The sequence below is a fragment of the Ptychodera flava genome, chromosome 14 (assembly GCF_041260155.1).
Source record: "Ptychodera flava strain L36383 chromosome 14, AS_Pfla_20210202, whole genome shotgun sequence".
NCBI lineage: Eukaryota > Metazoa > Hemichordata > Enteropneusta > Ptychoderidae > Ptychodera > Ptychodera flava.
The window spans coordinates 39,009,790-39,037,355 of record NC_091941.1 but is presented as its reverse complement, the minus strand read 5'-3'; the positions used below and the strand labels follow the sequence as shown (position 1 = coordinate 39,037,355).

The window sequence follows — 27,566 nt, the reverse complement described above, 5'->3', positions numbered from 1 at the left end:
AAAAATGGGGTTGTATTTTTGAAAAACAATTTCTGAATTTACTTTATCTACTTTATTTCTGAAAATACCAATTTCTGAATAACTTTATTTGCTAATCATAAAAATCCTAGCATCAAATTACATGATAAAAAAAACTATGACAACTGAAGTAGTACAAGATTTGAAAATATTAAAAACTGGAATAAATATCTTTACTTGGATAAAGCAGCTCAGTTTATTTTTCCTTTGTCTCTAACATAACAATTACACACTCACTATCTTGGCATTAGGGGAAAAACGCTGTATATTCGCTATGTTGAATAGGACAATGCTGTCCTCTTATAAATTCTATATTTTCTCTAAAATTCATACAGATTGGTGAAATTCTGGAAGTTGTAAGTCCACTTTAACTTTAAATTACATTACATTACATTTGGGAAACTGAAAAGTCAATTGACTGTGTGTAGTTTGATGTACATTGTGATGTCATTTATTAATGTACCATTGTGGAAACACAATCAGTAAATATTACAATGCTTTGATATTTTAATCAAACATCCGTATATGTAGTCTGCAATGAAAGTATTTGTAAATGCCCAAAAATTTGTGCTAGAAGTGGAAAGTTGATTGTAACAGTGGAATAAACTTAAGGTATTTCAAGACTCTGCATAAAAATTACAGGTTTACAGAGGCAAAGTGTATGACTGTACGAGTGAAACACTGAGTTTGGAAAAAAGGCCGACAAACATAGCATACTACATACGAGACACCATACACATCTTTGTGAAATAATGAAAGTATTGAATAATGAAACTTAAAATTTAGCTTTAGTTAAGTTACCTATCACAAGAATTTCATCAAAAGTCACAGCTGTGCCAACAGTCAAAATTACTGTAAATTTATTTATTATATACAGTGACAACTGTATATGTCACCTTTTTCGCTGAATGAATAATGAAAAATGCTACCTGTAAATGAAATCCACTAAATTAAATTCCAGTAATATACTTAATAATAATATACAAGAACAGATTCCATTGTTCTTCTGACAAATCAATTAATCTTGATTCCTTTGAAAATGTCTAAAATATCGAAATAGTGAAATGAAATACTAGAAGTTGATGATTTTACAGTACTTGGCTGTAAGTTGGTGACAAATTAATACATGTAAGTGAATTAAATTGTTGTGAAAATATCTCAAACATCAAAATAGTGAAATTAAATAATTGAAGTCTATGATTCTACAGTGCTTGGCTCTAAGTTTACAGTCACAAATATTTTCACGACACACTGTGAAAAAAGATATATAGATGAACTTGCAGTTTCATAGTTTTAAACTTTGAAAACAATTACAAAATGTAAATAAGGTATACAAAAGGCCTCTTCTTTCCAAATACTGCAATTTCTGATTGCAAGTTTTCATTAAATTGAAATGGATAAAACTTGCTGTCACCACTGACAAAACTTGCATTCTTAAATAATTGGTAAATATCACCAGTTGGTCAGTCATTTTCTCAGGGTTCCCCGTCTGTTAAGTTAACAAGTTCCATTGTTATTGTAATACCAAAACCAAACAGCATAATCTGAATGGAGAGATGATCCAAGACTCTTCTTATTATCTTTGTGGGGAGATTGGTGGTCTTGGTGACCTTGGTGATTTCTTGGCAGTTCTCAATCCTTCCTTCCATACTGGAATTTCACTCTCTAACATCGCATGATAACTTTCCTTATGAATCAAAATCAAAAGGCAGAACTTGTAAATACCTATTATTTGGTTACAACAATACATGCAAAAAGATTTAATATCCCAGATGTGTGACTCATATAAAATATTACAAACAATTGATTCTTGCAGAGTTCACGGAATTCAAATGAAACTAGCGTGATCTAGCGGCATCTGAGACAATTAGGCAAAACTGAAGGACTTAATTGTTATCTCAGAAATAGGACATCCCACGTGGAATAATGTACAATGTAAAGCTTTCATTACAAAAAAAATCACATTATACAATGAACCTTGGTTTACCACAGCTAAATGAGAACATCTGTAGGAACTAATGAAGTTCCAAAGTAACCACATCAGTAGTTTCTGAATGAAGGATCATTGGGCCAAAATTGACAAAATGTTCTCAAATAATATAATATTGCTCAGTTTGTAACTGTAATCCTGACAAACATGAATGGCACAATTTGTTCTTGTAGTCTGTAACACAACTTTCCATGCAATCAAGCAGGTGGTTTGTGACTCTATTCAACCATCCAAACTGTTATAAACACCGTCAAACATATATAGTTACTACTTTGTCATTGTTTCAAAATATAAGTGGGTCATTCCCAAGGACCTACAAATCACATGCTCTACCATCCCTCTGGGCCCAGTGATTTCTGACAAGTTATCAAACTTGGAGAAAAATGATCAAAAACGTACACCATCTGTACATGTCATTACAAAATTACCAAATTAAATTACCTCTACCTGTTACAGTAATGGGACCAGCCATGTGTAAGTTTGGGATTTTGACAATTTTCGCCAATTGGGCTTCATTACATATAGGCTATTTTTGATTGGAACAAAATACCATGTTTCACATCATGATACATTTATTCTGAGTCAAAATACTATTAAAGGTAACATATGTAGTGATTCTTAAGGTTTTTTCCTAGTAAATGATAAATTTATTAACGAACATACAACCACGATGTACTATACATGCAATAAATGTAAGAAAGAGTGAAGGAATTTTACAATAATATTCTGCACACTTTCAATGGCTACAATATGTAAATCAATGTATATGTATCTGCGTGGACTGTAAGACAGCTACAGTTTACCACTTACATGAATATGTACTGGTTCATGGTGAACGTAATGGCAAACTGCTTAATCCATGAAAATTGAAAATTGTATATACCTGAAAAGCCTGAAGTTTAGGAGATGGTCCTTTACTTGCCCTGCCCCGAAATTCACTTTGAACTTTGGTGATGTCCTGCAAAGGTCAATGAACTTTATGGTATTATTTCATTTCAATTCTACAACCTGCTTTGTGTTGTTGTGCAGTTCATATTCTAGTATCGTTTTACGCTGGCAATGATGATTTCTTGAAGGGCAAAAACAGGTTGATGGATGAAATGTACATGTAGATGGACAGAACTGGTGGAAGTTGCTATATTGGGTACAGAAACTTTGACTTCTGCAGGTCTTTCTTGAATCAAAGTGATTAACTTGACAAAACTTCCAACAGAATACAAAGAACTAACATCATGTGAGCAGTCATCAGAAAGAAGTAACGTGAGAACAGGGATAGGAGATTGATTTTTCACTGGCATGAATCAAAAATATCAGAAGTTCAAATTATTTGCACAGAAATTCCTTTTGCACTGTACCTCTAGGAGAGTTTTGTTTCTTTGTTTTGCTAGTGCAGAATTTGCGGCGCTGTCTGCTCGCTTTCTCTCCAGATGACCAAGACGCCATTCTGAATGTCGTAATAGTACTTCTCGTCTCGAAAGGCTGAGAAAGAAAAGGTGGTGAATATGGTCAATCAATGATACCAAATATTATGTGGCGATATCGTTTGTGTTTAAGTGCAATACATTCGGTATGTACTTCTCATAGAATTTAGTTACTCCCCAACAGTTTGAAATCTACTTGAGTATTTTCTGTCTTATAAATTTGCTATGTCAATTGTCCCTATTAAATTTTAGATTTCATTTTCATTAGTAAAATTCTACACTTGCCGCAAAGTTTGTGATCCACAATTAATACGTACAGATGTAATAACAATAGATGACTGAAAGTTCTCTTAAATTGTGATGAAGCTGGTATTAAAACGCCACGGAAGTCTCTCCCCGAGTTTGTTAAAATACCTCCATGCTAAATGCCTAATTACGTGGTCGGTATTGCTGATAACTAAGACAAGTCATAGACTCGCTCTTCTGATTCTGCTAATTCCTTTTCCGCGTCATCATACTGCCTTGCGCCGAAGGCCCCTGTTCGACCATTCGACAAAACTTAAAAAGTGTGGCCCACTGCCAGCTTGCACCTTTGCGCTCGGTGTCCGAGGTACTGTGAAGTCGGGTAGCTCTGCGTAGCAGGGCTGTACGTAGTTTCAGCGCTGTAGCTCGAGGTTTGCCTGGGTATGTGGGTCAGACGGCAACTGTCTGACCAGTCTCCCTATCCACTGTGGCCCGACCGACATACCCCAAAACCTCTACCTTCAAGCCCACTGCAGCTTGCTGTACGCAGAGAGCTAGGTTCCTTCGATGGCTTGCAATACTTACATATCTTCATGCAGTTGATTGAGTTCAATCTCCCTTTCTAAATACATGTCAAACTCCATTTTCAGCTATTACTCGTCGAGAAGCCTAACCGAGCCGCCACATAAAACACAAGGGTGCAGTTGAACTGCACATGTACTACGTACACGGAGGGCTGGACTTGTGTTGAATGTTGATATACACGGAGACAGACTGCACGTACGATTAACTACAGTATTTGGAAACTGATCTCAGAAACGTGATAATAAACACTTAAAATTTCCAATGGATAGCTGAGGGAAGAGATCCAAGCTGTATTTGTTTAACAATATCACGGCCCTGCTACTGATGATGAAAAATCTTCTCTCAGCTTCGTTTCATCAAGGAACAGCCGACCTTGGTGTCAACCAGCAACTATGCAACGGGCGCGACGCTACATGCAAACCGGAAAGGGTGCGCCCTCTTCAGTTTTGTCGGCAAGTTCGCTTGTTGTTTTTTTTTTTAACATTACTCCCGTTCTTATCTTTCGGTTCGCTGTCGGCACAGTGCCAGGGTACAGTGCTAGTTCCAATGGCTAAGGCAGAGCGCATCAGTGTACTCATAGCAAAGATCAATCTGGTTGTTCCGTGAATACAATGAAATTTATGACAACTGTATTTGGCGTGCAAATACAACAAGCATCGTCTTTGTTTTCTCAGTTTTGGGTACAAAGCCGCGCGCCATCGTTTGTTTAAACATATAATTTTATGATCTCATACATTATCTCCTACTTCAATACATCCTACCTTACACACCTGGTTGAAAAAATTAGAAGATAATGTATATTTAATGAATTTTTGTATTATAAAGACAAATCATCTTACAACCTGTACAGAAGATAAGACTTGCATAAACTCAAAAATTGCAAAGTAACAATGCCAAATATAAGGTTCTTGCCCTTTTCAATTTCAGTGACATGAGTTGCTGTCTTCTTCTACATTGTTCACAGTTAAAGCTGATGTAGTGGGTGGAAACATTTAAGGTCTAAAGTCGAGTTCTTTCAGAATATGTAAATCACTGTAAATCTATAGAATCATAATTTTTTTCCCACAAAACCTACGAAACATTTCTGGAGAGTTATTTGATATGTGTTAGAATTTTCTTGATATCTGTCTTGACATGAACATCTTGGAAGACAATAATACTACTGTTTGTGTAGTCATGTAGAATTGGTATATTTGTTGAGCGGTAAAAATGCAATTTCAATTATCTTAAAACTCACTGGAAATGTCAACTGACGAACACTACAATTCTTTTTCACAACTTTTGTTACGTTCAACAGGCCTTTTGTCATGGCTTCACACATTGACAGAAGTGACATCAATTCATCATTTCAATGGCCTCTACTAAGCTGATAACAAATGTGACAGTTTTACAAAATGCACTGAAAACTACAAAATGTGTGAACTGAAATTAGTCAATAAACCGCTGGTCACTGAATCATATTAATTTTTTAAAATAATAAATTCCTTACAGCTTTTGCGTGGTAATCAACGAAAGCACTAACAAATTATGAATATACTTCTGATAACACCTGGTATAGGTACCATGGGGTCATCCTCCTTCAAATACAATGACAGTATTTTTCAAGTTGAGGAAAAAGCAAAGGTTTCTTGCTCATAATGTCAATAGTAGCAGCTCACAACTATTCACCGCTAGGAAATGCATGAGACTGCTGTAGCCATAATCTAAAGAAAATAAGATTTCTGCAAGACACCTATAAACTAAGTGACTTGATACTAGGCTTGCAGAGGTTAAAGGACTCTTTTGGCAAGATGTGACACAAATATTAACAAATCAAATCAAAGTTGAACTGTAGATATACAGGGTTTTCTCTTGACTGCGTAATTGCACAAATTGCAGAGTCAAGCCATTTTCTGCCCTTTAAAAGTTACTATATTGACAGCATGAAAACAAGCAAGCAAATACACTCATATTATGGTGCCACAAGCGCATAATGAAGTGGCCTGTGAATTTGCTGTTGTTTCTGCCCTAAAATGTCAAGGCTGCCCCAAAATTTTGATGAATGGGGCAGAAATTGCCCCTTCAGTGAACAGGCAGAGAAAACACTGGATATATGCCTGCCTTCATTACTAAATGTGAAAATATTTAGTCAATGATGAACTTTGGACACATGATACACATATCAAAACACATACATATAAAGATCAAAAGATGGTTCACCATTTTGTCATCATACCAATTGTTCAAAATTGTCACTAAAAATACTTAGTTTTCATTGAAAATACAGAAGTCATCAATCTATCAATTGAATGTCAGCCAAATTTTATGAATTCCAAGCACCTCATTGCCAAGTTTGGTAGTATTGATGAAGATTTGAAAATAGCAATTGATACAAAAATGGATTTGAATAGAAAAATAGAATTCTCTTACATATTAAGAATTCACATACATATTATGTCCTTTTTTAAATCTTACAGGTATCTACACAAATTTACAAGTAAACCTACAACGCTTTTAATTATAATGCATTAAAAATGATTTTCTTTTGTCACATAAAAGGAAACACACTATATGATACAGTCATCTGGAACAAATAGATTCCCATTAATGTACAGATTGACAATATCTTGCCTTTACTAAATTCTCAACAAAGTCTTTTAAATATTAACATAGTAATCTATTTTTGCAAATGTAATAATTTCACAATGTACCCAGGTCTTTACTAAAATGAATACAATTTAAAACAGGAATGCTTTATGGTTTGTCTCTTTTGCTAAGGTTCAAGGTGAGAGTGGCCATGTTGAAGATCTTCAAGCTCTGCATGTGAGAGTCTATTGAGAGCCTGAGGCAAGTCTACAACACATCCTCTGTCTTCCCATTCATAACAATATTCAAGAACATAGCGTGTACATTCCAGTTCTTCCTCACCAGCATCACACGCATCTTCTGGAAGTAGACAGGGACTCAATTGATGATCTCTATCAAAATGACAGTCTTCATCCTCCTGAAATATACAGAAAAATCAAAACAAATTTTGAACAAGGAAAGATAAAATAAGAATGTACTAGTATAATACATCAAAGTATTTCAAATTAATAACAGGAATTATTTCCATATACCAAGACTACAGGCAACTTATGAGCACAGTACAAGTGCAATAGCTATAAGGTAAGACAAAAAAGTGTTCCTCAGATCTTTTTAAAAAGCAGCTGAAGCAACTCGTGCTTTTTTATGAATCATACACAATGATTTTATGACAATGAATGCTGAATAGATGAATGCTGAATAGATATATGTCAACTGGGATAAAGAAACAATAAATATTGTTTTTTATGAATGTATGCACTTCATAATGAAACAACACAGTTATTCATGATTCAAGGCGATACGTAGCTGCAACCTTTGCTGTTTTTCCCCCTTTTCTGTTCTATACATAAAATATAGTTTCTTGTTTTTATCTTCACAAATCATGTTAAAATGTCAAGTGTTTAATTTGTCAACACAGCTTGGATGCTATTGTTGACAGCTGACTCATGGTCTGAGTGAGAATCCATTTGTCAACAAATACATGTACATTACATACTGATTGTGCACCAATGAGTTTTGTTGAAAAAACTACTACAGGTACTTTGTATTTTAGCATAACATAATTGTATTTGGTAATAGGTTTGCATTAAATTATTTTATGCAAGTGACTATGCTTTTGCATGCTATTTGTTGAAATCTGTTGACTACCTATAACACTAAAATTCAATATTTTACATAATTTTATTGGCTAACAGTTTTCTTGACCCCACAAATTCAGCAATGTTTTATCCCTATATAAAGTACAGTATACAGTCAAAAGTTTGCAAAAATGCATCTTTGAATCACATTGTCTGATGTTTAGTCTGTTTGTCTTTTCACTTGGATGGCAAAATGAACATCATTCTACGCTAGGTCATGCTCCATAGGTTATGCACTGTTCAATGAACTATTGAAACTAGCAAGAATTTATTCATTCACATTTGGATGGTGCTAATAGTGAACTGTGGGATATATCTCTCAATACATGATAATCATGTACATACATTAAAATCTGGTCCATCGTGCGTTTCATCTTTTGCCGACTCAAAGGCATAGTCATTCATAAAAGTGTCCTCATCTTGACACTGGGGGCGCACTGCAGTTCTCCCAACTTGCTGCATTACTTCCTCATATTGAATCAGTGCATCACTGAAAGACAATTTGGATCCTACAAAGAAAAGGAATGTTTTCTCAGAGGTCAGTCTATCATCCCTCAATACTGATATCATTTAAGGTTATGCTACAAGGAACTAAAAACGTACAAACAATTTAGCAGAATTTCTTAATTCATTAAAAATAAAATTCCAACAAAATTACATTTTTTGCATCTGATGGCATTGTATCAGTGGCATAAACTTTCAATTTATTGAGTAGGTTGTGATTGTGCATACAATTAATACACAGTCAATGATTGCTAATGTGTAACAAATCAGCTGATAGCACCAAGACTGGCAAAGGAGTATTTAGTTCCAGCATTATTACAATTTTTGGTTTTGTTGTCTTCTTGATAAATATACTGGCAGACATCATTACAACCCCAAGCCGGTGAGCATCTGATAAACGCTGTCTATATAACCATCAAAACATCGTGATATTATGAACACAATTAATTTCATGCAGCTGGAACTGAATAAATAGACTTAGTTGTATGGTAATGTATTTCAGGAAGACCACAGATTTGAAAATCTTGATGACGATTGGAACAAAATCTTCCATTTTGTGGATTAATGCAGTTTGCTGAAACTTAAGATATGATGACATCTATCATAGTAACATAAGAGTTTTGACTGAAAGTGACCTTCTAGCAAGAGAATTACTGGTAAAATGGTACCTGGATTTTTGAACTTGTTATGGTCAATATTCCCAGTCAAAATGCCAGTTTTGAGTATCCATGATACCATAACAATTATGTGACCACCTTGATGCAAAGATAGCTGGCGCCACCATAGGCTGGGTATATATAACATATCACCTTCATGCATGTCAAAGGTCATGTAACGATCACTACAAAAGAAATGATTGTGACTGTTCTCATCAAATTATACAAGTGAGGTGTTGGCCACTGTTCAAAAAAACATCATTTAATATTGCGCACACAACATGTAGATATTAATTGTACTGCACAAAGATAATGCAGAATTATGAAGAACTGATTGAAGACATGATATGATAAGGGACTTACTGTTCAAGAATCTACACTTGTAAAAAGTCTAATTGGGATGATACATTTAATTCTGTTAGGCGCTGGTGCAGCCATTAGATCATTTGTACTTAGTTATATGTAATTCAAATGGCTGACAATTTACTGATGGAAATAAATAATAAATACAGTACTAGGGAAAAGAAATAGATTCTAGTAATATAAGAGAATTACATGTGAATAAGTATGTGCAGTATCTTTGTCTGTTTGATATCATCTCCTTTCAGATAATAAATTGACATGGAGAATTGAAAATTATCTTGTGTGTTATGTGTTTCTCACCTTGAAATACTGTCAATATTCTGTGTTATATCAATGGGTGATGTCCCGATGGGATTCCCTTCATCTGCACGCAGATTACGTGATTCTAGAGGTGATACCAGCGTCACACTTTGATTACCCTTCAATGCACACAGTAGCGCATCCTTTTCCTCAACATGCAGACTGGATCTGCTTCTTCCACTGCTTATTTGCATATCTGTTGTGAAAGATCCTTGGAAGAGGCTGGCGCACTTGAGGCATGTAGGCACTGAAATGTCCCCTGGGGGTGGATTCAAATATAGCTGTTAGAATTGTCAAAGGGTTCAAATTTGTATTAAAAAGTTGAAAATAATTGAATGACTAGATGATACTAATATTAGCATACCAGTATGCCCTTGATATAGCTTTAGTTCTTACAGTATTTTCAGCAAAATAATATTTTCAATTGATCAAGTCACTGGCATTTTTAAATCCAGTGACAGATTACAGCAGATTATGTGTGAAATAAGTTACTGTACGTACCATCTAAGGAAGGATATACTTCTTGTGATAGTGTCAATGGATCACTCTTATAATTTTCAATAAACTCTTTCATTGTCATCTTCTTCATACTCATTTGTTCTTGACTGTCCACTTTGACAGATACCGTTTCATCTCCCAACTTCTCTGTCAAATATTCTTCAGACCAAAGAGTGTATGCTGGCCAATGATGAATGGAATCTGAGAGAGAGAAGATTAAAATAACATTACATCAAAACTTTTCTTTAATATAGGGTGTCTTTAAAATCAGAATATTAGGATATTCATGAGGACTTTCGCTTCAATTTCAAGAAGAAATCTGACTCTTTGAATCACCTTGTCAGCAGTCCTCTGAGTTTTGACTGTAGTCAAGCTATGCAGAACAAAATTATTGACCAAACAAGAACTTCCTTTGGCCAAAACCTTAAATTCACTGTACTGGCCTATTACAGGGGAAAGTTCAAATCAAATATTTGTACCAAGGGCTCTGTAATGATTGGACTTCAACATTGACTGTCAATTGTCAAGTTCATTCTTTGTTTGATTCTAATCTATGTAAGTCATAGTAGTGGTTAGGTTGAAAAATATCTCCCTTACATGCAACCAATATCTCGACTCCCTTAAAGGTTCACTCTTTCAGTGCCAAAGTCAGTTTTTGTTGCCTTTATAAATATAACCAAGTCAATTTTTTTTCAGATTTCTCCCAAAATTTTCATCAAAAATTGTAGCCAATGAAAAGTGGTGTCAATTTGATCCAAAACTATCAAAACAATTACAGAAAAAAATCATGAGAATTGGTAAATGTTGCATTAAAATTTTTGTTGGAAAAAATTACAGCATTCAAAGGGTTAATCCAAGGATGCTTGGAAAGTAATGTATACAATTAGAAGTTGTACATATTTGGTACAAGTACACATCTGTATATATGATGTAGTAATAAACGTCGAGTGAAGGACATATTCATTGTTTGTGCACTGTAAAACATACAAAATTTTCAGACTTGCATGCAGCATTGCTGATTGGAAGAAAAGGCATGTTGCAATGCATCTGAAGGAAGACTGGGTAAATTGTTCTACAGATTTCGCAAGTCGCAAATTTCGCACTTTTTTCTCTCATGAAGACTGCAGAGTGAATTTGTAGCTTATGGGTAAAAACTAATATTCCTCTTTAAAAGTTTGAAAAATAAATGATCATTCAACTTGCTAAAATGAAATCTATGGATTAAGGTTGGCAGTGTTTTAAACTTCATATTTTGCAGTATCAGTATCACAAACAAAGTGAGTGAAATAAAATGTGAATTATGAACAAACCAAGAAACTTACCTGTGATAAGAACTGGTTTTCTTTTTGAAATGTACTGTTGGAAAAAGTCTTCGGGGCCAATCATGAAATTCAATATCTCCGTCTTGTCCTGAAAAGTCAAAGTTTCCTTTGAGCTCCTTCTGTTTCCTTCCATGGCTTGGCCATCTTTGGCCGTGTGTTTGAACTTTAAGTCGCTGCCATCAGGTTTATCCAAGCTTTGGTGGTGATTGCTGTGGTCGTGATCTTGGGCATGAGCATAAACACGGAAGTTCCAACTTCCGATAGTCAACAAACACAAGACTTGCAGAGCTTGGGCAACTACACTGCATGTCACCATACTGAATGTCGAAGAGTCCAACCTACGCTAAATAAAAAAACTGTGAGGTGCCAATAAAAAGCAACGTATGTGTCGTGGCCGGATACATACACATACGCGTACACGCATACCCGGATATCACAACCGGACGTGTTTTCAAAGGATGAAAGTACAAATCATGATTAAAATATATATCGCCCTCTGGAGAGGGAATCCCTCCGTTGTGCACATGCCACACTGAAATTTTACGGTTTAAAATTGACTCATCATTTATGCCTTGATATCTCATAATGTTACATTGATTTATATGCTGAAATTATCTCCATTCTATTCCGTTTCTTATTGTAGAGATTCACTTTCAAATTGACCTAACTGTAGAGGGCTTAAAATACCTTGTCGGAACGAGGACAAAACAATCCCGGAAGTAATGAGGCTTCTCAAGACTGAGAGAGAGTCATACTCTCTACGAAACCTAAATACCGCGAAGCTAAACGTCAACGGATCTAACACCTGAGCCGTGGGTACTCTGTGCTATGCCATACCACTCCTTTGGCATTAGATCGAAATACCTAGTCACTGTAAGGTCAAAATGTCACTTTTCACTGGTATGAAACTGAATGTAAAATCGCCAAACCAAAACAGCAGCTGTCAAACATTGGTGAAATCGAGCCCGAGTCAAAATTCGAAACCTGTAAAAGACCATTCAGATTTCCACGATGACGAGGGTAAGTTTAAATATTGTTTTAGGCGCCCAGGGGATATATATTAAATATTACAACCCTGGAAATTATCTTGAGAACGAGAGAAAGGCGGATTTCTTTTATGTGTACAAGCGTGACTACAACTTGTACGGGTCACCACGTTAGTCGTTACCATTTCATGTCAATCACCATCACCAATGGCGAAATAGCTTTACACCCCACTGACTTACTTCGGTAACCCCCATCAATGGAACCTTAAATGAACTTTGGGTACATAAATTACATCATGCAGTAAATTCACAAAGTTATGTCAGTCAAAGAGGTACTCTGTATGCTACCTCAATCATCAAATTATTGAGGTGTGTTGCCAGTGAAGCAGACTCACCTAAGTACAAGAACGTCCGCATCCCTTAACAACTATAAAACAACAACAACAACATAATAATTATAATAATAATAATAATTTAAGTAATTATTATTTTGTCATAACAACATTGTCGTTGTCATTGTCATTATCATTATTATTCTAATTATAGTTAATAAGCCATAGTCACTACAATTCGAATTGTTTTTGTCATGTTCCAATGTTTTATTACCAGATTTCTAGTGTTCTTAGATAACTAATTTTCAGTTTACAATACCTATGTTGGTTAGGTAGTGTTGACAATATATTTCTCAGGCTCTGTGAAAACTATGGCAATTTAACAGAGTTAATGCTTTCTTTCAGATAAGGCAGAAAGCTTTCAAGGAACCAAAGTTCTCAAAACACCAAGATACTGTCACAACAGTCTGAAAATAAAGACTTCCAAGAATATGAAAGCCAAGGACAAGGCGCTGATGTCAGGGGAGATGATTTTGTGGCAAGTCTTGATCAGTTTGCAAGTAAATCATCACAAGTGAACTCAAACTACAGTGTAGAACTTGCTGGTTTGGATTTGAACTTTGATTTAAAAGTAACTGATTCTGAATTGAAGTCAGAACTGGATGATAGTTGCATTGCATCAGCGGGCAGATTAAGTGTTAATCAGGGAAGAGACGATAAAGTTGACAGAGAAGATGTGACACAGGACAATTCAAAGATGGGAAAAGAACCAGACAGTGTGATCAGTGGTTTCAGCTTTATACAGGAACCTGCTACCAGTGAAAGCCTTACACCTGAAGATGAATCTCTTACTGGGCAAGAACTCACAGAAAATGTGAACTTGAATGATAATGATCAGGATATAGAGGAGGCAGGAGCTGCTATCCCACAAGACACTACTCAACCTTGCTATAACCTTCAGTTAACACAGAAAGAGGAACTTGAATTGATGCTGCAGACCAGTCAAGCAAACATTCAGAGTATAAGGTGAAATTCTCATCAAAGAAATGATTGCTATTACAGAATGTTTGAATGTTTATTCCATAAGCCAAATAGAGTTACTGACATAAAGTTATGTTTACAACTAGTTCTATTGAATGCTTTGATAAAAAAATGTTTGTTTATAATATTTTGTGTTATAGATTTAAGGTGCAAGGTAAAATTATTTGTGTATTTTATATTGAGGCAGTTTTCCGTTTATGGTATGTGTACAAATAAATGTGGGCATTACCCGAGAAATGAATGTAAGTGTAGGGGAGTTAACAAAGGTTTTGCATGCTGCATCTACGGTACTTATAATTTCTGTTTGCACAGGTAAAGTTGTAAGGAAACACACCAGTAAGAGTCTGTATTTATTGTTGCATTTATTGTGTTGTTTTATACAGGACAGAAATTGCTGCTGAAGAAAACAAACAGAACATCACTTTGCAGAACTTTCAAAGTGCCCATATGAGACACATAGAAAAGTTACAATCGCTCAAGACCCTTCAGATTGAACAATCAAAGGCACTGATTGCAGAAGATTTTGAAAAAGGTAAGTCTTGAATTGAGGTACTGCATTGTTTAACTCATACAGTCTGACATGAAACTTTACTTTTTATGCATCCCCAAAATTTTATTCTTCCTAATTAAAGTTTTCTGTGGAATGTTTGAAATAAAGAAGTCTTTGCATACTCTTTGTCAAAAATAAGTCTGTAGTACCTGGTCCAGAATCAGTAAAACTGCAGTTATGAGATATAGGTCAGCATTGAAGAATGACATAAATCATGTATGGGTTTATTTATTTATTTATTTATTTATTTATTTATTTCAAACTCCAACACAGATATGATACAGTTTGAAACCATATACATCTGCACTGATATGAGGATTTTGGTAAAAACATGTAAAATGTGGATACAGGACGAGAAAGTAAAAGTAAACGACAAACAACCAGGACAAAATACAAAATCAAAAACAACCACTTTTATCGTGTACTTTTTAAAACTCAAAGCAGATACATTAAAATTGGCAGACTTTGATAAAATCTATTATATAGCCTTGAAATACAATCAAAAAGTGAATTGCCAGTAAATTTAACTCTACCACGAGGTTCATGAAATGTTCTTTCCTGTCTTGTTGATCACCTTAGAATGTGTAAATTGAAAATGGGTTAGCAATCAAGATGAGTGTTCATTGAATTGTGTAAAAAAAAGTAGTCTTCGAGCATAAGTAATAGAAACAACATGGGTTGTAAAAGTTCACATGGTGTGTAGTGTAATGCCTAATTTGTCTAACATCTCACGCCAAATTTGGTCTAATTTGTAGTTCCTTCAAAAACTTTACTGACTAGTATACATACTGTCTTTGTCTAGGTCAGGTCTTTGATAGATACAAGTAAAGCAAAACTAATCCATATAGGACTTGGTTTTTAACCAAAACAAACAATTCTAGTATTTTTCCAGTAATGGTTTGTCACTCAGCAGTGGTTTATTTGGACAGTTTATACTGATACACACTGTGGCACAAAAACTCAAGTTGTCTTCTACATCATTATCCATTCAGCTCTGCTATAGTGCTACAATAGTTAAACCTACATAATTAGATAATTGTCTTTGCATCAATTGTAAATGAGGGACATGGTGCGTAGAACTATTTCTTGGGATCTGATTCCATCATTCTCAGCTCAACTTCTTTATTATTTCCTGGTAGCTGAGGAAATTGACAAAAGAGTCACCATTCTCCAAAATGAAGTTGATGTAACACCACCCATGATTTCACTTGACAACATCAGGAGTTTTGTCAAGACAATGATATTGCTCAATGATAAAGAACAAAAGCAACGGATAAGTATTCATTCGCAACTGTCGGCTCAAAAAGAACAGGAAGAGAAGTCTATTGAAGAAGAAAAACAAAAGTTTAGTACAACTTTTCAAAAAGAAAACGCAGACGTTGAAAAAGAGAAAAGTCAGTTGCAGAAATCTTTAAGGTAATGAATGGTGTACTTTATCATATGGCACATTTCTGGTGAATAATTTATAAAACTGTCTGATAGTGAATTTAGTAAGGACTGTAAGAACCTTTCCATAACTTCACTGCCAAGTTACTTGCAAGTTTTAAAAAAGAAAATGATTACCAAATTTCATCAATTACCAGAATTAAATATTAATAAAACAACTTCAAGAGCTAGGCATGCAACCTGCCTCTGTCTCCATGATATTTCAAAGACTCTACACATTGTTTCATGTCAACAACTTGTGAAAAACTTGTGTGTGTAAATGTTCTCTCACTGCAAAATTATGTCATTCAAACAGTACATGACTGCATCAACTGGAAGCTATATCCACATTTCCTTCACTGTGTAGGGACATAAGAATGCATGTACCTTTGGTAGAAAGTTTTGAGTGTGTTAGGGCATTGAAGCAAAGAGTGTTCTATGGTTTTGATTTATATTTGGATCTTAAACTGAAAAGTCGGGAAATATATGAAGAGTGCACTTCAGAGTTTTCCTTTAAAATAAAGACATCAGTGATTGCCCAGTATACAAGATAAATTGCAAACTTATGCAATATCTTATCCTTTATGTTTGTTTTACTCTTTTTCACAGCCATCTATCAATTGATAGAAAGCATTTAGAACAGTGTGAAAATCAATTAGACTCAAAAATCAGTGAGCTGACCTCAACTTTTGTAGAAAAGAAGCAATGTCTTCAAGAGGAAATGGAGGATGTGAAGGTAAACATTCTTGGTTGTTCATGTGCATCACTGAAAATTGTAAAGGGACACAAGGGCTGAGCTCTATTAATGTCGTCACCAATCCACCCAATTTTGAATCCACGATTGCTTTTGGTTTACTTTTCAAGTCTCTCCATTACTCCGGTGCAGCCACAGTCCCTCCACCACTGTTTTGAAACCCCCAGTACCTCTATCACTGTGTTGAAACAATTCCATGCAATGGAGTATAGGCATGGGTTTATTTTATATATATATATATATATATATATATATATATATATATATATATATATATATATATATATATATATATATATATATATATATATATATATATATATATATATATATATATGTACATGATTATTTGACTCTTGGGTTTTGCAATACAATGTGAAAAATAAGTCAAGGTCAGTCTCGGTAAATGTATTTCATATTTCACAGTTTCTATAGCCTGCCTTCATTTGCATATGTTTAAGTGACAATATACCTGATGATCAGTCAACAACGTCTTCCCAAGAGTGAAGAAAATGCTGATTAAACTCATGACTTTGACATGGTACCATGTGTTGCTTGAATTTCAACATTCTAAATGATAGTCATTTGAATACAAAGCATACATGCATATCAAGTGTTAAAGGGTCAGTAGCTGTAACTTTGGATGATTTGGTTCTCATGTCAACTACAGTTTCTTGTTCTGCCCCCAAAGCATGTTGAGATACACAGTATTCAGCTCGTTAACTCTCCCTGTACATGTGTAAGCCACATTGTTATTGTTGACAAGTGAATTCGGGTCAGAACTACAATTCAAACGTAAACAACATGTATAGACACTTTGTTTGCAAGCCAAATAGCAAGGACTAATGACTTGAATTTGACATACTGCAGATCAAAAATATTGAAAAAAATCATCACAAGAGACAGCAACTGGCCCTTTAAAGGCACTGTTTGCGATCCCTGGGATCACCTTTGTTCTACTCTGTAAGAGGATTATGGAGGTGTGATAACCTTTTGTTTTCCATTGAAATTGTAATCTAGTGGGTAAATGAGACAATATGGTGCCAACAGAGGCCTTTAAGTATCAAATTCAATTATTCATCATTAATGGTCAATATTCATGTAACCACATTTTACTCTTTGACCTTGACTCTTGGTGACAGTATCTGATCACCTGAGAATATTTGAGACTCCAGTGATATGATTGTTCCTGTAGGATGAAATTGCAGAGCTTGAAAGGAAACTAGTTACTTTACGAGAGAAGGAAGCCAAAATTGCCACTGATATTGTAAAGGAGGAAGAAAACATTGAAGAAGTCCACAATGAATTTCAAGATGAAAGACTGAAGATGAAGGAAGAAAGAGAAAAGATTGAAGAGCAGCAAATATTATTGGACAATGAAATGGAAAAACTCAGTCTCATGGAAAAAGAACTGCACAAAAAGAAAGAAGATGTGGAAACCAAACAGAATCAGTAAGATCTCCTTTGATATTGCTGTGAATAATGTCTCAATATTTTTCAAGATTTCAGCACGCTGTAAACAGAATAATTCAATTGTATGTCATGATATCTGTTAATATACATGTACATGTAAAATTGGAACAGAAACATGTTTACGCCTGAGATTTATGAAAAGCAGGATGTTTCCATCAGTTTGCTTTTTCATATATACCAGTATATATATATATAAATATATATATATATATATATATATATATATATATATATATATATATATATATATATATATATATATATATATATATATATATATATATATATATATATTATATATATATATATATATATATATATATATATATATATATATATATATATATATATATATATATATATATATATATATATATATATATATATATATAGCCCAAGTTCAGAGATTGCCATAAAGCCATTATGGTGATAACCGGGAGGGCACATGGTATACATTTTGTATATTTTATATATATATATATATATATATATATATATATATATATATTATATATTATATATATATAGTATATATATATAGTATATATATAGCATTTAATATATATATATATATATATATATATATATATATATATATATATATATATATATATATATATATATATATATATATATATATATATATATATATATATAATATATATATATATATATATATATATATATATATATGTCCTCATGATAAATTACCGGTACAGTGGTCAATGTTAAAAGCAGAGCGTTATAAATAATAACACAAATTACTTCAAGTTCAAAGTAATAATATCAGTAATATCTGAAAGATAGAAATAAAATAAATAAAATAAATCTTCTGTCTGAAGATTGCAGGATGCATGAAACTTAAGTAACAGATATTATTACATATGTACCACAGTTTACTCGCATCAGTAATATCTGTCACTTAAGTTTCATGCATCCTGCAATCTTCAGACAGAAGATTTATTTTATTTCTTCTGTCTGAGGATTGCATGATGCATGAAACTTAAGTAACAGATATTATTACATATGTACCACAGTTTACTCGCATCGAAGCGCACGCGTACTACCGGTATTTGCACTGCAGTGCAATACCAAAAACATTATGCCATTCCTTTATGTTAATGAGTATTTACCAATTTTGACCCGGAACTATTTATGTTTGTAAACACAATAAATGTCGTCTACAAGATTTTGTTTCGCTTTGGTTCGATGCTCGTTATAGTAAAATGCATGACATTACTGATTAAAAACTACAAAAAAAAAAAATTGCATGTACTTATTATAGTTTGAGAATGATTTTTATTATCCGGAAGAGCAGTTTGTTTGTCAGCGAAGCTAAAACATTGACATCGGGCGACGTCCGTTTCTAGCCATCATACATCGAAACACACGTAACTGCGGGCGCAGCGGAGCCAATTAAACAGTTAACATTTTCAGAGACGTTTTTGCCAGTAGTCTTCTCACCGGACATTCCCTGTTTACAATAGACAGTCACTTTTGCATGCAGTTTATTCTGTGCTTGTGTGTCCTACACGCTTTTGATAACAGAGACTGAGTGAGCGCTTGTGTGCCACGGTGAACAGTGAAATTTGATCGTTCGACAAGTTACGTTTGCCGTATCTTACTCTTAAATTTCCCGTAAAAATTTTCGAATTGTTATTTGTATCGATAATTTAGAGGACTTTCAAGCTCAAAATGTGAAAAAATCAAAAGCGTTCCACGTTCAAAGTTCTCTTCGTTTGGCTATCAGAACATATGTAATAATAACAGAACCCCATGGCCTGTGAGTGCACGCGCGTAGAACTAGCGGTATTTGCACTCGTGCTGCGGTGTATTCGGCTGTCCTTTCACAAACCCGCCGAATACACCGCAGCACTCGTGCAAATACCGCTAGTACGGCGCGCTTGCACTCACAGGCCATGGGGTTCTGTCATATTATTACTTTGTACTTGAAGTTATTTGTGTTATTATTTATATACAGATATAGATATTTACATCCCCCTCTTTGATTACGAATGATATCATGCCAGACATAGTTTCTTCTTCATATCATGACATTGGTAAATAGTTTGCACCACATGAAAAAGAAGTCATTTGGTCAAATAAATGAAACTATTTGGGTACCTGTTTGATTTTCTCATCTTTTCCTGCGTATTTACCTGGCTTTCCAGATCTTTACGAAACAAAGAAACATTGGAAAGGAAACTTGTCGAAGAAATGAAAGAAATTGAAGACCTGAAAGGTGAAGAAGCCAAACTTGCAAAGATAACATTTGAGGAGAATGACTTGCCTCTGTTACAACGACATAAAAATGAAGAGCTAGAAAGGTATTTTCACTTTATAAATCAATCAGAAGGACAGGAAAGATTAGAGACCCTTTTAATTTCTATTCTTCAAAATGTAAGTGAGAATGATATTGGTACAGTGAATCCAGAAAAAATGACTCTTTTTTTCAGAATTGAAGGGTTTAATAATCACAGGGAAAAAACTATGTTTTTGTATGCATCAATTTATGCACCCCCTAATGTAAAATCAAGATTTACAAGGTGCATGCCAAGATGGCCATAATAATATTGTAATCTTTTGTCTGACGTATTATCCATTTAATGCAGTACAGATATATGAGATACATGGTGTTCATTACAAACTCTTTTGTCAAAATCTTACGGTTTTATAATATTTAAATGAAAACCTAGCTGTCTTTATGTTATAAACTAGGGTGAAGGACAAGGTCAGTGTCTTAGAGGCTGAGGTGAAAGACAAGATGGCAGCTGTTTTCAAATTACAGACATCGGTGACGGTGTTGAGAAAGCGAGTAAATGATATTGAAGAACAAATTGAAAGCCTGAATGAATCAAAGAAACTGGCTGTTGCAGGTGAGTTGTCAGGGAAACTAGTACCTAGTAGTCTGTACAACTGTCAGAATGACAAAGAAGCGTTATTGCTCTGTTTACGATGAGAATATCAAAGATACTGGTGTTATCAGTGACACGTTGGATTCTAGTGGTGCTGGCATAATCAATTCAAAAACCTGCTTTTTCCGAATTTCAATGTATAAACTGGCATATTTTCCCTCTTGTTACTATGTGTTCCTGTTCAGAAAGTATTTGCATTGGTGATACCTGCAAATCTCTAATGCCATATGTATATGTTCTCTTAAAAATATAATGGATTGTCTGTCTCTAATGATGTACATGGCTTCATCTTGATATACCGGTGTATAAATTTACTCACAACGACTGTTTTAATGATCTTACTTATTTGTATGATGTTGTGAAAATAATATGGATATCAAATATTACCAGAAAAAGATATATTGGCAGTGATGAATTGGAAGGTATAAGAAATAGTCATACTTTGTTCAAAGTTTGAAATAATCTGACATGGCCTTCTGAGATCTCAGCTTCTTGCCTCTACTCTGTGTATAGGTCCTAGTGTGTGATTGAAATAACTGCAGATGATTGAGATAGGTAGCAGACATGAAAAGTGCCATATCCATTGTGCCTCTATTAGATATAAACCATAAACATTTCTTTGTAATGGTATGTTCTTAATCTAGCAAGAAACTTTGCTGAAGCCAAGCATCTTTCAAATGAAGTGAAGGAATTGACAGCCACCGGAGAATCCTGTCAGAAACAGCTGGAAGCCACCATAGAAGACGTCACAATTAACAGTAAAGTGTTAGAAAATTTACAAGAAGAATTCAAGGCTTCAAAAGATGATCTGCAGAAACGGGAACTGGAGTTTGGTATGTCACAGGAATCTGTTTTTCTGCACTTGTTTTACTTTGCAGATTTCAAATGCCAGACAATTTGGAGCCAAGCAGAGGGTCTTTTATATCATTTTGCTTATTGTAAAAATTTAAATATGTAAGCGACAAAAACAGAGTATTTATTTATTTATTTATTTATTTATTTATTTATTTGTGCATCAACAGCTCAACAGGGCAACCACTTAGACAATGAGAAGGAATAAGTAAGATAAATGATATTGCTTATTATAAATATCAGGGTTTTAGCTCACATTTGGTATACCAATGTGAGGTAATCGTATAAGCTGAATCAGTTCATTTGCATGCCATTTGCATGTCTGTATGTATGTATGTATGTATGTATGTATGTATGTATGTCCGTCCACATCAAAAACAGCTAAACGGCAGAACCTACTGTCTTAGTATTTGGTGTACAGGTGCACCTAGGGGTGGAGATGTGAATTTGTTCAAATGAACTTGTCAGTGTCAAAAATATGCAAATGAGGGGGAAAAAGGAAAAACCCTGCAAATTGCTAAAACTCTGTAACCGTTGGTCAGATAGGGTTGAAACTTGGTGTGCAGGTTCCTTTAGGCATTCTAAAGCAGCTGTGTAAAATTTAGGATGAGATTTGCATGTTTCTATTTTTCAGGTAATTTTTTCAGTTTTTAGTCAAAAAATTTTTAACTCTGAAACCACTCATCTGATTGCTCTGAAAGTTGGTATACATGTTCCTCAGGATGACATCAGTCAAGTATATACAAATTGAATTGAAATTTTTATATTTGTAATTTGGGGCAATTTTCCGAATTTTTATATTTGTAATTTGGGGCAATTTTCCGAATTTTTGGTCAAAATTTTTTTTATTCAAGAATAACTAATCTGATAGCTTTGATATTTGGTATACAGGTTACTAAGGTTGATCCAAATCAGTTTGATGAATATCGTATATCTTGAATTTTATATTTTTGCTGAATTTTTTGGTTATTTTTCTCATTTTAAGTAAAATTTCTTCTTCTCTGAAACCGCTAGCCCAATTGCTCTCAAATTTGGATTGGATGTTTGCAAGGGTGTTACCCTTCTAATTGTTGAAATTACAACAAAATTGGAAATATTACTGTTTTGGGACAATTTTTGTTATTTTTGGTCAAAAAATCGTAAAAAATATTTTCATTTTAAAGCCCCTGGACAGACGGCTTTTACATTTGGTGTACAGATGTCCAGGGATGACAATAGTAAGATATATGGAAATTGTCCTGAAATATACCAATTTGTATTTTTAAGACAATTTTGTCATATTAGGTCAAGAAAACTTGTTCTCAAAATTACTTGTCTGATAGCTTTGTAATTTGGTACAAAAGTCCCGAGGAATGTTATTAGATAAATTTTCTGTTCAAAGTGTTGGGAAACCCCCAAATATTTGTATTGTAGGTAATTTACTTTTGTGCCCTTAAATGACCTACACCAACCAAGGATTTGTTGTGAGACAGTTTCGAAGGCTGTGAACATAATTTTGTCTTGTTTAATATCAATTTGTAGTAAAATTTGATCCTGAAAACAGAGCTGAGGTAAATTTTTTCATTGGGAACAAATTTTTGCAACTATCGCATGTAAGACACACAAGAACTGATGAGAAATTTGGATCCAGGATAATTCCAGATGTCATAATCCCCCCCACAGTGGAAGGAATTTCACTATCTGTAATTGATTTAAGTGCTGTTTACATTTGAATAATAGCACTCATAGCATTAATTAAAACATCCCCAAAGTTGTAAATATACTGCCAGCTGGTCTTATGTAAACATGATCAACCAAGGGGTGGAACATTTGATATTCAGGAGGGGGTAGGGGATAGAAGATTGATGAGGTAGCATTCCTTTTTAAAAGATCCATTTTATATTTTTCCCTACTCTTTTTTCCCCACTCTCCCACCTTTCCTTTTTGTCAAGCTTCTCTGGCTAATTTTTTGTTGACATTTGCTTATGTATGTAGGATCTGCTTGTCCCATTGCTATAGAAGTTGATATGCATGTTCCTAAAGATGACCTCCCCCTTACCTAAGTTGCAGACCTTACTTGCTTTTGTCATTCTTGTTTTTCTGGTTGATCTTTGGTACCCATACTGGTATGTACCAGTTCTGACAAAATGTGAGCGACACCGTATAATTGCGGTATTTTTCAATAATGTTAGATCTATTACAAATGTTCAACTTAAAGTTTTTCTTATGACCTTGGAAAAGTATAATTATTTGTCATCTGTGTGTATTTTTAATAATCAACACTCAAACGGGAAGTAGCTGTATTCCCTTTCACAATACAACTAAATACAAGGTTTGTCCATGGTCCCTAAATAACGGGACCATGGTTTGCCCAAATACGGTCCGTCTATTGACCATGGCCCAAGCACGGTCCCTCTATTGACCATGGCCCAATCACGGTCCCTCTATAGACCATGGCCCAAGGCATACTTCTTCTCAGCTTTGCAGTGTAAGCATGCCATAGTCACTTGACACACCAAAGTGAGGGCACTTCAAACATATGTGTGAAGAGGCCACTTCACACATCCCAGTCCAGCTATACCTTGTGATTCTTCAACCATGATTGCCCATAGACCTTATTTTTTCTCTAGGGTCTATGAGCTACCAGATCACAGACCTTCTAAGGAGGAGAGTCTATAACCAGATCTTTGACCATACCACAGTCCCTTGTGTGTAGGGACTATGGCTGTGACTGTACCTTGGGGCTATATACGAAGTATCAATCAATACTTTTAAGGTTTTGCAACATAATTTTGCCTTCACACCTCATCAATTATACGACAAAGTAGTGGGTACCATCACTTTCAGAAGGTGAATATCAACCAATCATGCCAGATTTAAGCTTGAGTGACATTGTCCAAATTTGAAATTCAAAGGAAATAGCTTTTACCTCCTAATCTGCAACAAGACTGCATTATGGCCATTGTGGATTTAAAATTCGGAATAGCTAAGTTTGAAATATGTCGACAAAATCATGATTTTGAAACTGACTTTTTTAGTTCCCATATATGCATATATATATATGCAAACAGGAGGTCTTCTTACAAGGTGGCAAAATGGCGTCTGTTAGAAAAGTTAGAAAAACTGTGATTTCACAAGTAAATTTTATGAAATCGGACATCTAATCATACATATTACAATATCATGGAAACTCTTAGTTGTGTAGAAAACACATGAAAGGATCAGTAATTTCAATTTTGTTATCATATTTATTTTATACAGATCTTAAAATCCAAGAAAACGCTGTGGAGGCAATCCAGAATGTTAAAATGAAGATGAAAAATGAAGATTTATCAGTGCATCACAACAAATTACTTGAAGCAATAATACAAGCAAATTATTTTTTGATCAAAGAACTTTGCATCAAACACGATCTTGAAGAACCTGCTTGTGTACAGGCTTACCTCAGTCATCTTCAAGAAGAGTTTGAAGACAAAGCTGATGATACTGGCAGTAAATGCAAAGATGTTGGTGATTGCGACATTGAAATGGATGAAGAAATCAGACAAGAGATAGCTACACTGGAGCAAGAGTTAGAAGAAGCTGTTGGTAGAGAAGACTATGACACTGCTCATATCCTTTCAAATTCATTATAAGTTCATTTGTGTTTATATCTCTCATATCAGTTGCCAACTTCACACAGAGCAGAGATTGAAGTAGAGTGGGGCAGCAGTGCATCATGGATGATTCAAACCAAGCTAGAGAGTCTCCGAGTCATTGACCACGCGCCCCCACTAATCTCTGCTGCAGGCAAATTTAATATTCCAAACTCGGACTTCTTTCAGTCCTGCACGCGCCCAACTGGCTAAATAAACGTGGCAGAAATAGCAGATTTTGATAGGAGCAATCCAGCTAGAGATCGCACTTTCTGCACACTGGTAAAAATAATAAGTTTGAAATCGCACTTTCTGCACACTGGTAAAAATAATAAATAATCTGCTAAAACTTTAACAATTGCGTCTGCAAAAGTGACAGCCCTTGAATCATCGTTTCACATCCCTGTATCCTAGAGCAAGGTCTATGTTTTGCAAGTGTTTACAGAATGATTTTCCACGCCACTACAATCTCAGTACAGAGATTGATCAGTTGCCAAATTGTGTTGCAGTTGCAAGCAAGACTAATGTGTGAGGTGAAGTTTGCTCCCTGTAACTGAAGAATTGAGACTTTTTTGAGGTTAACAAATATAATTTTTACTATAACCCAAACGGGATTCGAACCCCACACACTCACGGCAACATCGCCTAGCTGATAGGCCTCACACAAAACCAGTCGGCCACTGCTTCCAACCCAAAAGAGTTGGTCACAGTAACCGACTTAGATGTTGCAATTCTGTGCGCGACCGACCAACACGGTGTGCGTGGAGCAGACGACACACAGACACAGTACACACATATATAGTAATCGGAAAAGCACGAAACTTTTTACTGAGCTATCAGACAGCCTCGGGGACAAGTAAATATCCACCAGCAGGACAGTCCACTCAGGTTAAAGAAATATAATTTTTACTATAACCCAAACGGGATTCGAACCCCCACACAACTTGATTCAAATTCTTACTTGTATTCTAGCGCCACTGTAAATGGCTAAGAAGTTATCATGCAAATACATGTAGCTGTTGTCTGTCATGCTGAATGTTGTATGTGTTGAATCTTTTAGAAACTCTTCCAAATTCTTCGATACTGATAGTTTATTCAGTGTTTTGTTTGTAAGTTGATAGGAATGACTATGCTCACATTTATTTATTCATATTTTTATATATTTAACCTTAACATTACCAACAGGTACTTAATACAAAGATTGAAAATCTGAAGACAGCTGTCAGAAGCCATGATTCTTCACATCTTGACTTGCATTGATGGAATGACTTGAAGTTTGAATGTAAATCTCTGTGCAATATTTTGATGGCAATCACAGTTACAATAGTTTTTTTAATTTAAAAATAAACTGTGTTTTTGTTGGAAAAAATTGGATAGTGTTGATGCCTTTTTATGTGCTGGTAACACTCAAACATATGAAATATAGGTGGATACTGAAGAGTTCAAAAGTTTTGCATCATCTAATGAAGATCAAGCCCCCTTTATAAGTATTCAAGTCATTACGTGTAGTGATCCCAAGCAGATTACCTCAAACCATCATGCCACTTCATACAGCTATCTTGTTGCTATATATGCAGCAACATTGCCATATACACTGATGGTGTTGGGTTAATACATGTATTTGAGATAGAGGATAATTTTTGGAACATTGGTGATGGGTCCGAGTAAGAGTGGGTAAAAGAGTGACAGCTATGTTGTAAAATAATTGTCAAGAAAAAGTAGTATTTCCCCATGAACAGAACATACAAAAATTGAAATTGTTTGAAATAAAGTTGAAGAATCTGTGACATTATGCGGCCAACCATTTTTTCACCCTGAAATCAGAGAATGAAAGTCGAAATATGGGCAAATTTCATTTTTTCACCAGTTCACATGACCATCTACATTAAAATTGGACCAAATGTCGATCTTGGATGTGTTTTCTTAGGGCTGTATTTCTCAATTAAGAATAATACGTTCAGCGCAGTATCTTTATCGGCCAACCTTATTTTTTAATCACTAAATGCAAATAGAAATTACG

At 34.7% G+C, this 27,566-nt stretch overlaps 3 protein-coding genes across 3 annotated transcripts; 1 reads left to right on the top strand and 2 right to left on the bottom strand.

Annotated features, from left to right (window-relative positions):
• Positions 1-37: 37 nt before the first annotated feature.
• Positions 38-4,638, bottom strand: LOC139150425 (centrosomal protein 15-like). Its single transcript, XM_070722792.1, has 4 exons — positions 4,258-4,638; positions 3,364-3,487; positions 2,892-2,966; positions 38-1,705 (listed from the first exon to the last, which is right to left on the bottom strand). Exons 1-4 carry the CDS (start codon positions 4,314-4,316, stop codon positions 1,595-1,597), a joined length of 369 nt encoding a protein of 122 aa, XP_070578893.1. The 5' UTR covers positions 4,317-4,638; the 3' UTR covers positions 38-1,594.
• A 415-nt stretch (positions 4,639-5,053) lies between these two features.
• LOC139150424 (uncharacterized) lies at positions 5,054-12,094 on the bottom strand. Its single transcript, XM_070722790.1, has 6 exons — positions 11,605-12,094; positions 10,286-10,483; positions 9,785-10,043; positions 9,134-9,306; positions 8,307-8,470; positions 5,054-7,240 (listed from the first exon to the last, which is right to left on the bottom strand). The coding sequence occupies exons 1-6, from the start codon at positions 11,918-11,920 to the stop codon at positions 7,010-7,012; spliced, it is 1,341 nt and encodes a 446-aa protein (XP_070578891.1). The 5' UTR covers positions 11,921-12,094; the 3' UTR covers positions 5,054-7,009.
• Positions 12,095-12,488: 394 nt separating this feature from the next.
• LOC139148858 (putative leucine-rich repeat-containing protein DDB_G0290503) lies at positions 12,489-25,641 on the top strand. Its single transcript, XM_070720288.1, has 10 exons — positions 12,489-12,624; positions 13,333-13,948; positions 14,347-14,495; positions 15,653-15,929; positions 16,548-16,674; positions 17,888-18,144; positions 20,337-20,492; positions 20,884-21,041; positions 21,725-21,913; positions 25,173-25,641. The coding sequence occupies exons 1-10, from the start codon at positions 12,489-12,491 to the stop codon at positions 25,544-25,546; spliced, it is 2,439 nt and encodes an 812-aa protein (XP_070576389.1). The 3' UTR covers positions 25,547-25,641.
• The last annotated feature ends 1,925 nt before the right edge of the window (positions 25,642-27,566 follow it).

Bases quoted from the DNA above. Each gene is read 5' to 3' on its own strand.
- LOC139150425 (XM_070722792.1), bottom strand. From the start codon at position 4,316: ATGGAGTTTGACATGTATTTAGAAAGGGAGATTGAACTCAATCAACTG. The intron at 2,967-3,363 runs GTACAGTGCAAA...TGACCTTTGCAG, and splicing joins GAAACAAAACTCTCCTAGAG to GACATCACCAAAGTTCAAAG. The intron at 1,706-2,891 runs GTATATACAATT...TTGATTCATAAG, and splicing joins CTAAACTTCAGGCTTTTCAG to GAAAGTTATCATGCGATGTT.
- LOC139150424 (XM_070722790.1), bottom strand. From the start codon at position 11,920: ATGGTGACATGCAGTGTAGTTGCCCAAGCTCTGCAAGTCTTGTGTTTG. The intron at 10,044-10,285 runs GTACGTACAGTA...ATCCACCCCCAG, and splicing joins AGTATATCCTTCCTTAGATG to GGGACATTTCAGTGCCTACA. The intron at 7,241-8,306 runs GTATGTACATGA...TGTATATTTCAG, and splicing joins ACGATGGACCAGATTTTAAT to GAGGATGAAGACTGTCATTT.
- LOC139148858 (XM_070720288.1), top strand. From the start codon at position 12,489: ATGTCACTTTTCACTGGTATGAAACTGAATGTAAAATCGCCAAACCAA. The intron at 15,930-16,547 runs GTAATGAATGGT...TCTTTTTCACAG, and splicing joins CAGTTGCAGAAATCTTTAAG to CCATCTATCAATTGATAGAA. The intron at 21,042-21,724 runs GTGAGTTGTCAG...TTCTTAATCTAG, and splicing joins AAAGAAACTGGCTGTTGCAG to CAAGAAACTTTGCTGAAGCC.